The sequence below is a fragment of the Anser brachyrhynchus genome, assembly GCF_964034855.1.
Source record: "Anser brachyrhynchus genome assembly, chromosome: Z".
Taxonomy (NCBI): domain Eukaryota; kingdom Metazoa; phylum Chordata; class Aves; order Anseriformes; family Anatidae; genus Anser; species Anser brachyrhynchus.
Genome location: NC_137697.1, coordinates 56,454,265 through 56,467,539, shown reverse-complemented (window position 1 = coordinate 56,467,539; position 13,275 = coordinate 56,454,265). Strand labels below are relative to the sequence as shown.

At 37.7% G+C, this 13,275-nt stretch overlaps 1 protein-coding gene across 18 annotated transcripts in view; it reads left to right on the top strand.

Annotated features, from left to right (window-relative positions):
* PPIP5K2 (diphosphoinositol pentakisphosphate kinase 2) overlaps positions 1-13,275 on the top strand; it is a 52,444-nt gene that overhangs the window by 10,316 nt on the left and 28,853 nt on the right. For all 18 annotated transcript variants that reach the window (XR_013943099.1, XR_013943100.1, XM_080572767.1 and 15 more), the window contains 9 exons: positions 982-1,177; positions 1,897-1,987; positions 2,900-2,985; positions 6,690-6,844; positions 7,351-7,452; positions 9,826-9,987; positions 11,108-11,229; positions 12,315-12,416; positions 12,967-13,053. Coding sequence is in view for 16 of the 18 variants with exons in the window: in XM_080572767.1 (XP_080428893.1) it covers positions 982-1,177; positions 1,897-1,987; positions 2,900-2,985; positions 6,690-6,844; positions 7,351-7,452; positions 9,826-9,987; positions 11,108-11,229; positions 12,315-12,416; positions 12,967-13,053 (1,103 nt within the window). In the remaining 2 variants the exon portion in view is untranslated. The remainder of the gene's footprint in view (positions 1-981; positions 1,178-1,896; positions 1,988-2,899; positions 2,986-6,689; positions 6,845-7,350; positions 7,453-9,825; positions 9,988-11,107; positions 11,230-12,314; positions 12,417-12,966; positions 13,054-13,275) is intronic.

Sequence of the window (13,275 nt, the reverse complement as noted above, 5' to 3'; positions counted from 1 at the left end):
TGCTAAATTAATCTTACGTTATAGCTTAGTTTAATATATTTGCAGAGTGTACTGGATTGTATTACCATTTCTTATGACAAACTCCTAATGTTATTGTGTATGAGTTACCATGTCATACCTTTTTTTTTTTTTGGTAATATTTTGTTATTCTTCTTACTCTGCAACATTCCACTTTAGGGAATTATGTTAAATTTTCACTGACTGCTAGTGTGCCTAGGAAATTTAAATGCAAGGAAGTGGTAGCAGAACACTTGACCATAATTAAAAGTGGCTGGGAAATGCAAAGAAGTACTGAAAATTTAGTAGCTCAGGCTGTGCAGTGCACTCAGTATATTTCAGTGAGGGAATGTGATTGGCTACCTTTTAAAAGAATGGTAACTTGAAATAAATGATTTTTCAGTTTTGTTTGTTTCTTTTTAAACAGAGGAGCAGATTGACTGTTTAGTGGGAAATAAAATTTTTAAAGGCTCATTACATGAAAGAAAATATATAGACTATACACAAGAAAACTTACTTTGTGCATAGACAGTTTCACTCAGAAATCTAGAGTAATATTTTGTTTAATTAGTTTTTCTTAGCATAATTCACTTCTAATATTAGGTAACAAGGTGAGAAGCCTTGTGATTACTAGATGTTGAAAAATTATACAGTTTAAAAATTTATTGCTGGTTAATTTCACAGAAAGTTATAAGCAAGATTTCAGACATTTATGATATAATTTTTCTTCTGTGTATGTGCTCCTGATACAATACTCACAAAAAGTAGTATAGTGCTGTTAGACAGTTTAATTTCATGAAACATATTTCACAAGTGCAGTGGCATGCTGCAATTTGGTACCTGCTAGATATTTACCTGACTGAAAACTGAATTAGAGTTAACAGATAAATTTTATCAGAAAATGTCTACTGTGATATTATGCTGCTAAAACACCTATTACATTCTGAGAATATTTAAAATAATTGTTTTTCCCCCCCTCTTCAGCCACCAGAAAGACAAATTGCAGTTGGGATATGTTCAATGGCTAAGAAATCTAAGTCCAAACCAATGAAAGAAATTCTTGAACGCCTCTCCATGTTTAAGTACATAACTGTTATAATATTTGAAGAGGATGTTATTTTGAATGAGCCAGTAGAAAACTGGCCTTTATGTGACTGTCTCATTTCTTTTCATTCTAAAGGTAAATCTTTTAATAATACCAGAAATATTTTGACATCTAAATACTTTCTCCAATTTGAGTGTTTATTAACTTTTTTTCTGCCTTGCTTTTTGTTTCATTGGATTGTCCTAGGAAGCCATTCCTTTGTCTTGTTTAATGTAATACAACTGACTTTAAAAATACAAGCTTTTAAAATGATACTGTTTTAATAGCTTGAGAAAATCCTGTCTCACTTGGTATTTAAAATAGTTACTCCATTGGCAAATATTTGTGGAGCCAGTGGAAATGGTAAGCATTGAACTAATGCTTACTTGGTCCAATAACTGTAAAGTCATGCTCCTTTCCCAGTGGGACTGTTGGATCTCTTGCCATGTGTTTGTTTATTTCTAATATGTAGGGGGGTTTTGTGGGACTGTTCAGTGACTGGACTGAAGTTAAAAAACATATCTTCAGGCAGAAGCAATAGAAGACTTAGTTCTGTCTCTAAGGAAGTGGAGGGAATGTGGAGTGTGGAGATGGAACAGGAGATAACCACTACTTTTGACAGTGTACACTGAAATCAGGTTACAGTTTTATGATTGTCTTAAGCAGATGTTATGTGTCTGTAGCAGAGAGAGGGAACATCCTCTCACTTAAGCCATGTCTGTTTGTATCTGAAGTTTGAAAAAGCACATTCCAAACTGCTTACTGGTGTTGTGTCTTACAGTTTTAATTTATTTTTCTTTAAACAAACATTTTAGGATTTCCACTGGACAAAGCAGTTGCCTATGCAAAACTCAGGAATCCGTTCATAATCAATGACTTGAATATGCAGTATCACATACAAGACCGGTAAGTAATGATTAACTACCTTTAAAGAACAAATTACTTTTCAGTCAGACAGTGAGGATCTGTTAGCATTGCATAGCACCAGTTCCAATTTATTGTACAGTACTCTAAATAAAATTACAGTGAATTTTGTTTTATTAATGTCTTAATAGTTTTCTGTGATATGTATTTAGGTGTGTTTTTCGTTTTACTGATTTTATATTGATAGCTCTGAAGATGTACCAAGGTAGTAATTGGGTAATACATTTGCTAGCTGTTTCACAAATAAATAGCTTAAGGTCTAGAAAATAAGTATAGCAGAGGTATGTATAGCAATCACATGGCTTTCCATAACTGTGGAATTCGTGTAGCTTACTTAAGGATTTTTTTTCTGTTCAGTGGAAACTTCTGGGAGTTGTTGGTATCCAAAGATCATGTGGTCATTCAAAGCAATTATTTTTTTTTTGTGACTGCAATCATGTATAGCAAATATTAACAATAATGAACAAAATACATAAGCATCGGAGCCTCTGAACAGTGAGCAGACTTGCTATTTTGGATTCCTTTAGTTGCTGTCATGTATAAACTTTTGCAGTCCTTCTTCACTGTTAAAATCATTTAACAAGAGAATTGTTCTGCCCAAATTGCTTTTACCCTACCTGAGAGGAGAGGACAGAATTGGTATAGCAAATGACACTTTTGTTGATACTGATGCAGTCACTGCAAAGGTACCACTGTGTCAGTGAGCCTTAAAGTATTATATTCATAAGTAGAGAATATGCATATTACTGTATAATAATATGTGTAATCTTACATGTGGTTTTTGTAGGAAAAAAAAAATTATATATTTTCCTCCTTCCTTACTCATGGACTGTAAAATACAAATCCTGTCAGGATTTGCTGTCATACTATGGAACTTTTGTTCTTTTCTTCTAGGAGGGAAGTGTATGGTATTCTTAAAGCTGAAGGCATTTTGCTTCCTCGTTATGCAGTTCTGAACCGTGATCCAAACAATCCACAAGGTAAAAAAATTATGACAAATATATTAACCACTGATGTCTCTGTTTCCACTGGAGAGCAGTAGATACATAGCAGAAAGATGAATTTCACTTCCTAGAGAATTAATTCATTGGCTCAGAGGTTGGTTTCTCATCTGGTATTTAGTTAAAGTTTGTTGTGGGTTAACTCCTACTTGCTGACAGGGTAGCGTGAGATGCCAAAAAAGCCTTAACACTGTGCAAGCACTGTTCAGCTGTATCTCAAACATACATGTCTTAGCAACATTGTTTTGATTTTGATCACAAATCTAAAACGTAGCCTCATATGAGCTTCCATGAAGAATATTAGCTCCATCCCTGCCAAAACCAATACAAGTATGCATCTGAAAAGCACGGCTCTGAATTCTGGGCTCACAATCCTCTTAGAGCCTATATAGACCAACTAGAATGTGAGGGTCTTCAAACTCACACTGAGATACAAATATGTCACCAAGGAGAGCAGCATTTGTGAACTTATATTACTACAATGAGCAGTAATTTCAGTTTTCAGGAAAGTAATGCTGGCAGAAGCAACTCAGGCTGTTGAATCTTCTCATTAGTAAAACAGATCATCTAGCCAACTGCCTGACCACTTCAAGGCTAACCAAATGCTAAAGCATTTTATTGACAGCCTTATCCAAATGCCTCTTGAACACTGACAGACATGGGGCATCAACCACCTCTCTAGAAAGCCTGTTTCAGTGTTTGACCACCCTCACAGTAAATATATTTTTCATAATGTCCAGTCTGAACCACCTGGCTCAGTTTTGTGCTGTTCCCATGCTCCTGTCTTTGGTTCCCAGGCAGCAGTGCCCAACACCTTCCTCTCCACTTCCCTTCCTCAGGAAGTTGCAGAGAGCCGTGAGGTCACCTCTTGGCCTCCTTTTCTCCAGACTAGACAACCCAAGTGTCCTTAGCCTCTTCTCATTGGACGTGCCTTCCAGACCTTTTACCAGCTTTGTTGCCCTCCTCTGGTTGATTTCAAAGATCTTAACATCCTTTTCATATTTTGGAGTCCAGAACCGTGCAGAGTACTCAAGGTGAGGCTGCACCAATGCTAAATGTAGCGGGAGCATCACCTCTTTCAGCCTGCTGGCAATGCTGTGTTTAATACACCCCACAATGCAGTTTTCTCTCTTGGCTGCCAGAGCATGCTGCTGGTCCATGTTAAGCCTGTCATTACAAGCACCCCCAAGTTCCTTTCTGCTGAGCTGCTCTCCAGCCACTCGTCGCCCAGTCTGTACCTGTGTGTAACCCGGCATGTTCCTTTGTTGAACCTCATGCCTTTGCTAATCATGCAGAGCTCCCATCTATGTAGATCCCTCTGCAAGGCCTCCCATCTCTCCAGGGACTCAACAGAATCTCCTAGTTTCATGTCATCAGAAAACTTGCTGAGGATACGTTCTACTCCTGCATCTGTGTCATTGATAAAAATGTTAAATAGGACAGGCCCTAAAACTGAGCCATAGAGAACACCTCTGGTGACCTGCAGTCAGCCAGGTGTACCTCCATTCACCACAACCTGCTGAGCTCTACCACTGAACCAGTTCATCAGCCAGCATCATGTGAACGACTTGTCCAGAAGGATGCTGTGAGGGATGAAATCTAGAAAGATTACATCTCCTGCCTTCCATTCATCTACCAAGCAGGTCACCTTATCACAGAAGGAGATCCCTTATCGTAGAAGGAGATCAGAATGCTGAGTCAGGAATTTCCTTTGATGAATCCATACAAAGTACTAGCAACCATATAAAAGGGATGTAGTCCAGACAGATCTGCAGATAATCTGCTCAGAATATCAATTGCAATTAAATTTTTTTTCTGCACTTGAAAACATATGTAAGAGCTTTTTCTCCTAAAAGGAAAACTTTCAGCAAAAATAGAGATTACAATGACAGGTCAAGACATAAACTTAACAAATAAACAGTAGAGATAATTGAGGCATTCCCATGGTGTAACTTTTAAGGGGTAGAGAAATTTTGGTGAAAAATCTCTCCTTAATCGTGGGGGAAAAGGACTTGTGCTGCAATAGTCAAGGCTGCTGCATGCAGACAACCAGTAGTGGAAGGATTCCCAAACCCTCGTTCCAGAGATCTGTCATCTGTGAAAGGTGCTTCAGTCAGACACTGAGCCAATTCTTAGCCTATTAAAAGTAGTATTGCATTTGATACCACACAGCGTTCACTGTCCAACTACCCTACCTCTGATGTTTCAAAGAAGGTCACTGCAGAAAGAGACAAACAGCATGTTGTGTTTTCATGCTGATGTGCAGCCAAGATCCACCATGCTGTTCTCTCACTCCTCCTTGTAAGAATAGGTGGAGAAAATATGATGTAAAAAAGGCTCATGATTTGACATAAGGATGGGGAGATCACTCGTCAAATACAGGCACAGGCAAAACAAACTCTGGACATGGAGATTAATACAATTTATTGCCTATCACGAGCAGGCCAGAGCGCTGAGAACTAAAAGCAAACCAAAAACACCTTCTTCCCATCCGCTCTCTTCTACCTCCTCCCCCCAGGTGGCACAGGGGACTGGGGGCTGCAGTCAGTCTACAGCACTTCGTCTCCGCTGCTCCTTCATGGTCACTCCCTGCGCCTGCTCCACGTGGGGTCCCTCCCACGGGATGCCGTCCTTCCCAAACTGAGCCTGTAGGGGCTGCCCACCGGCAGCAGCTCTTCAAGAGCTGCTCCCACATGGCTCTGTACCACGGGGTCCATCCATCCCCCAGGAGCAAACTGCTCCAGCACGGGTCCCCCACGGGTGGGCGGCAGCTCCCCCCAGGCCCCCTGCTCCTGCGTGGGCTCCTGTCCACGGGCTGCAGCTCCGGCCTGGGGCCTGCTCCTGCGGGGGCTCTCCATGGGCCGCAGCCTCCTCCAGGCCATATCCACCTGCTACACCGGGGGCTCTCCATGGGCCGCAGCCTCCTCCAGGCCATGTCCACCTGCTCCACCGGGGGCTCCTCCACGGGGGGGCCTGCAGCGTGGAGATCTGCTCCATGTGGGACCCATGGGCTGCAGGGGGACAGCCTGCTCCACCCAGCTCCATCCTCTTCCTCCACAGGCCACAGGGGAACTTCTGCTCTGTGCCTGAAACACCTCTTGCCCTCCTTCTGCACTGACCTTAGGGTCTGCAGGGCTGGTTCTCTCACGTTTTCTCACTCCTCTTTCCCAGCTGCTGTCGCACAGCAGTTTTTCTTCCTTAAATCAGCTTTCACAGAGGTGCAACCAGTGTTACTTGTTGATGCAGCTCTGGCCAGTGGCAGGTCCCTTTTGGAGCTGGCTGGAGCTGGTGCTGATCTAACATGAGCCAGCTGTTGGGCTCTTCTTGCAGAGGTCACCCCCACAGCCTCACCTTGCTACCAAAACTTTGCTATGTAAGCCCAACATATAGCCCTACTCCCTGTCTTAAAAACATTTTCAAAAAATACGTCACATTCAATTTCTGTAGGAGACCATTTCCTGTCCGATGTAGAAATCTACAGAAAGCCTGGACATATTATTAATGTAACACAATATAGATTTGGTACAGCAGACATTCAACAAATGATGATCAATTCTTTGTTCATCAATAACAAATCAGTGAACCAAAGATTCATGGTAGTCTTTTTATTTCAACCTCTAAATCTCTAATAATTTAGTTCCATGAAAATATTATTACATCTGTTGTTTGCATTGTTTCTTCAGAATGCAACTTGATTGAAGGAGAAGATCATGTGGAAGTGAATGGGGAAATTTTCCAAAAGCCTTTTGTAGAAAAGCCAGTTAGTGCTGAGGACCACAATGTTTACATTTATTATCCAACATCTGCTGGGGGTGGAAGCCAAAGGCTTTTTCGAAAGGTGAGGATAGTATGCTAAGACTACAGAAATTCCATCTTGCTAAGTGACTCTATGCTTAGTTGTGTTTTAATGACTTTATAAAAGACAAACTTAATTCATGTGGAACATGAAAGCAAAAATATAGACCCTCCCCCTCCCCCACCCCCCCCTTTTGTTGTTCTTTTTTAAGCTGTAGATGTCCAACAGAATTGCAGAGTAGTTCTCTCCTGGTCTCTAGACTTGTTTTGTCGTGACCTGCCTGCATAAGAATAGTGCAATAAGGCAGGTCAGAGAAGTACATTTCAGGAAAACTTAAAGAATGAATGTTCCTTTCAGTAGATGGTCAGCAAGTGCCAATTCTTAAAGATAAAAGTATACACTGTCAGTGCATTTGGGAATGATCAAAATCTACTTTCTTTGTTTGGTACAGGAAATGTTTTCTTAGTAGAGGTATGGTATTTTAAGGATTTTTACAGTTTCTCAAGTAGTAGCCTATGAGTTTATTAATAGAAAAATGTTCATTTCAGATTGGCAGCCGAAGCAGTGTTTATTCCCCTGAAAGCAGTGTGAGAAAAACAGGCTCCTATATTTATGAGGAATTTATGCCTACAGATGGCACTGATGTGAAGGTATGACAACTGCGTGTTCTGATTTATATTTAGAACAATCAAGTGCTTCAAGATTTTGTCAGTTTTAAAGATGAAAGTGTATCATTGTGTTGAGGATTAATTTTAATAAAATGTTAATACAGTTCATAAGAAAAGAATGTAATTTTTTTCTAGCTAAACACGATAGTTGTGATATAAAGAAGTTTAGCATACGTTGTTAGAATCAAGTGCAGGAAGCTTATCACCTGGCACATTGTCTTTGCTTTTTGTGTTAATGTTAGAACAGTATGTACTTCCCTGTGTAAACCAATAGATGTTACCTAGATTTTTTGTCTGAATATTTTAAAATAATACTAAATTTGTAGCTGAAATATGTTTTTACCGAATAAGAAAATCCTCTAATTCATAAACAAAAGTAACTTACTAAAATTATATAAAGTTGGAAAAGTAATACATTGATCTCACCTGTAATTATTTTTACTCTTTTGTTCATTTATTTTCTTAACAGATACTAAGATTAGGCACCATAAAAGAGTGATTTAATAGAAAGCAGTAACAGAATAAATGTTATCTATAGAGATTGGAGATCTATGGAGATTGCTTGCTTTGTGTTAATTCAGGCTATTTTAAGACCATCACTGAACAAATAAAACAAAAACTTTCTCATATGCATGAGATCAACGTATTTAGACAAAAAGTGGAAGTCAGAGTGTAAGATCTAATTCAGTCTTAGGCCAAAAAGGCCTTTTTATCAATTGCAGTCAACTTCTTCCACTTGGAGATACATGAGGAGAATGTTGTTTTTATGTTCTTAAGCAAATTCCCCCAATTCTTTTTTTTAAGCTTTTCTACTTTCATAAGCTATATTCTTCATATGGTGTAACACTTTGCAGGAGGTTAATCTGAGTTTACAGAATTCTGTGTAAGAGACTTCTGCAACGCGTTTTTAAAAAGAAGAGTTTATAGCAACCTGAAGGGACACGTATGACTTGAGGGGTGGGGAGTGTTGACTATTATTGTACTGTAGATATCAAACAGCATCCGTGGACTTAAATGCTCCGTATAAATAATGGATTTTCTTCAACTAACAAGAATGTCAACCTTATATTAGGCAGTTTTACCCAACTCAGCCACTTACCTGAATTGACCTTATATCTGACATTTCTGTCGTCTGTATTCTAATCTCAGCTTTCTAGTAGCTGAAGTATTACATTCATCATTCACACAGGAGATGCACATTCAGGTCGTAGAGTATGTTGATAATAAGCCATGTCTTAGAATAGCTATCTAAGACATATTTGTTATCTTCTTTTTTTCAAATGGTGTCCTGCACAACTGCATCTGAAAGCTATCTAAGGAAGCCTGCAGATGCCCCCTTAAATTTAAAGAGAAGCAAAAACCCACTAGAGACTAGCCATGTCTAGCATACTTTCAATATCACTTTACAATCCCAAATCATTGAAGCTACAGGTATGGAACAGGTATGTCAGTGTAGACTTCTAACCTTCATGCAAGAGGAGAGTCACAGCTAGTGCAGTTTCTTTGATTAAACCAGGCGTTATTCTATTTCATAAGAACTAAGAAGGTGTCAAGATAGTATGAAAGTTCTTATGACAGCTTTCTTCAGTTCTGTTCAAAAACAGTTATAATGCTCGGCAGTATTTGCTATCAAAAGTTTTGACCAAAAAAAAAAAGTACTCGGTCTTGTTTTCAAGTCAAGTGACAGTGTCCCATTTACTGAGAGCTGTTAAGTCTCTTCTAGTACAGGACCCAGTACTTGCTTGCAGTGAGCATTAAAATTGAAACGGTAGTTAGCACACTCATTCTCTAAAGCCCCTGTCTTGTAATGTTAAAACTGGGAAGAATATTGCTTTGTTCAGTCTTGCCTAAAATATGAGAATATTTTTTAATAACGAGAATCACTTAGTCCTGCAGTCAGGTTTCCACAATCAACCAAACTCAAATCATTCTTGAATTAATCTGCTGTCCAAGTTCTGCAGGTGTTTTGGAGATGAAAATGTTCTTCTTTGCCTCTGTGTTGCCATAATTAAGGAATTCATTTTTATCCTTTAAATGTTATGATTTATTTTCTTCATTTGTGCTTCAGCTTCATCCTAGGAGGTCAGTAAATAACAGATGCTCACTGAATGCTGTGCCATTGAGGAAGGTACTTCAGAGCAAAATTAGTGATGACAGCTGCTAGTATCTTCACAGAATCACAGAATGGCTGAGGTTGGAAGGGACCTCTGAAGGTCATCTGGTCTAACCCCCTACTCAAGCAGCAACAGTGTGATTGCAGTGATTATCACATTTGAGATAAATTTAGCAAGATGCATGGATACACTTAGTGTAACTAAATTACAATAAATCAAGAGTTCCTGTTTTTCAATAAAGGTGTACACAGTAGGTCCAGACTACGCTCACGCTGAAGCCCGGAAATCTCCAGCTCTGGATGGCAAGGTAGAACGAGACAGTGAAGGAAAAGAAGTAAGGTATCCAGTCATCCTGAATGCAAGAGAGAAGTTAATTGCTTGGAAAGTATGCCTTGCCTTCAAGGTAAGCTGATTACTTTCCTATCTGATCAAACATTTAGTGCTAATTAATTGTTTACTACTTGAAACTTGTGTAGACTTTAAATGTGTAGAGTCAGTGGTGATATTGTATGCTCTGCATCCATAATAGGGTATATTGTAGGCTTTGTGCAGAAGGTGAGAAGTTGAACTTCCACATTCACGCTTTTTTGTGTATAAGAATTCTTCTTTTAATGCATTAACAAGTTTGGAGGGCTACTTATGTTGCATGAGCTTTGTGTATATTTCCTCACATGTTACTCTTGTGCGTTGCTAGTTCACAATGTATCTGTTCTATGCATAATATGTTCCCACATTTGGTTAATGGTTTCTAGTTAGGGAAATACAACTTCACTAGTAAAGTTTTTGTAACTCTTATTTACCTATTGTTTACACTGGGTCCAAATAAATGCTAATTTGGCATTGACATAGTGTTTCTTTATTTTAAGTGTTTGATATTCTCTATTTTTGAGTAATTTTAAGTTTCTTTTGTTAAAACATCATTCAGTCTCTTACTCTCCCTTCACCCTTCTTATAGAAAGGTTGTCTTTCAGTCTTTGTCATAACTTGTAACTATGATAGTACTCTGGAGGGTGTGAACAGCTGTCACCTTGCAAAAGGGCTTTGAGCTCTGTTGAAATATCGTTCAGGGTCCTATGCTAACAGTGTCAGTACTGTGTCTGTATCAAAACTATCCTGTCAAATTCAAATTTGGACAATAATATTTTCATTGATGCTTTATCATTTCTTGTGTGCCATCCATAAAAACAGTGTGTAGCAGGAAAGTCCACAGTCAGAAGGGGAATTTGCCATTGTTATTTAAGCTGTAGGTTTTGAAAGTTAATATAGTGCATAAGTGAACTTGACAATACTGATTTTGCTAAGGATATGTAGGAAGGCTAAAGTCAAGTTGAGGGTATAAAGTTAATAAGTAGGAAGATGTTTGCATATCATGAGTGAACCTAACATGGAACTGGCAAAAGATATGAAAAATCAAATCTGTTATTTTTGTCATGCTTCTAGGTGAATAACATGTTAAAATGTATTTAGAATAAGAAAACCTAAGGAAGATGATCAATAACTCGAACTCTTTTTCTTAAAAACAGCAAACAGTTTGTGGCTTTGATTTGCTGCGTGCTAATGGACAGTCATATGTCTGTGATGTGAATGGCTTCAGTTTTGTGAAAAACTCCATGAAATACTATGATGATTGTGCTAAGATACTGGGGTAAGAGTTTATTGATTTACTTCAGGAGTTCTGCCTATTGTATGTAACTATAGCCTATGTACTACTTACTCCTTATTCCTAAATAATTACTTAAAATTAAATGTTAAATTAAATAAGTAACATATTTAATAAATCTCTAAATAAGCCCTAAATTAATTCCTTATTTGTAAAATCATCCAAAACACCTGAGTCTGAGTGTTTTGCAAACACTGGAAGCTAAGTACTTCAAAAGCAGCATTAAAGTTCTAAAGGTATTTGAGATTTTTTTCAAGTAGAGAAGCATTTATCTGTTGCACTGGGAGCAAAAGAAGGTGTAACAATTTCAAGTTGCTGTAGATGTTGAATTCTCTGAAAAAAAAAAAAGTTATCTTAGAGTTTTTTCCTTGTGCATGCAGGGAGTTGTAATACGATACAGTGAGAAGTAAATGGCAGACTCTTTTTCCTCGCTTTTTAGAAATGAAATCTGGGATTGTGCTAATTCAAGGTGCACTTTTTCTTTTGATGTTACTGCTTTTTAATGTAGATATCAGTTTGAGGTTCACTATATTTTGTCGAAATACTTGGGCAATAGAACATTATCAAGATCGAATAACCTTCTATATGCAGTGTTACCATTTTGTAGTTATGACCTTTATAGGTTTTTCCAGGCTTACCAATGAAATTTTTGAGAAATGAAATTACCACTAAAGCTACTACTAACTCTTGGGTTAGAATGGCTTTCTGATTTTCAGGGACTTTTATTTAGATAATAGCCAGATATCTGAATATTTAAATGAACCAGACCAAGTCATATCCAAGGAATTCTTGTAGGAACTGGAGTTCAAAGACTGAAGTTCCTTATGTATCCTGGGCTGTTAGGCTAGTGTTGTCTCTATAGCAGTTATAGTAGCTTTAAATTGTTGTTTTTTTTTTTTTTTAATAAAATTAAAAGAAAAATATGTATTTAGAGACTTAAGGTCAATAATACTCTAGAATCACATCTAGAAAAGTACGTGCACATAAATATATTTGTTTTGGATCTTGTTTGCTACATTTACAAGCTTTTTTTTAAACTTAGTGTTGTTTTCTTTTTAAACCCTTTTTAGAAATATCATAATGAGAGAACTTGCTCCCCAGTTTCAGATACCATGGTCAATTCCTTTGGAAGCAGAAGACATCCCTATTGTGCCAACCACCTCTGGAACAATGTAAGAGAATAGTAGCTATGCCTGAATTGTGTACAACCCTAATGTAACTTTTGTGTGAATTTTTTTCTCTTCACAAGGTTTTCCCACTTTGGCCTATGAACGCTTGTTTTGTGTGATGAAAACAAGGAAGAAATCACAATTTCTATGCCAGCAATCAGAGTTTCTGATCCTTAGTCAAGCTGAGTATAGAACAGCAGATTTTCAAGTGTAGTGTTTTCTGTGCATAGCCTCCTTCACTGCTAATCCTTGTTCCAGCACCAACTTAATATGCGCTTCTAATAAACATGCTCTCTCATTTAATGAACCTCAAAATCATTTTAAAAACTACTTAAAATAAATATTACCCAAGTGGTTACTCAAGTCTTAAAATCAATATTTAAATTTTATACTTCACGTCATTTTCAGTTAACCTTATATTCTTGCATATCCTTCTGTCACTCCTGTAGTTGTGCCAGATAATGACAATTTTGTTTGATTCTTGGTGGTTTTAATAATAAATAAAAACTACTCACATATAGAATTGTGAAATATAACTCCTTTAAAATTTTAGGATGGAGCTTAGATGTGTTATTGCTGTAATACGTCATGGGGACCGAACACCAAAACAAAAAATGAAAATGGAAGTAAAACATCAGAAGTAAGTTGAATTTTGATTTAAAAAAATAGTTTGAATTTAGAGTAAAGCTCATTTCTTGGGGATGTGCAAGCAATGAATTTAAGCAGAAATTACATCAGGAGTTATTTTTTGTTCATTTTTTTCTCTTTTAATGTAACTGATGTCTTTCCAGCTAATTAACAATCATGCATCTCTTTCTAATAAGACTGCCAAATGAATTGTGCAGACTTCCTTCATCACATT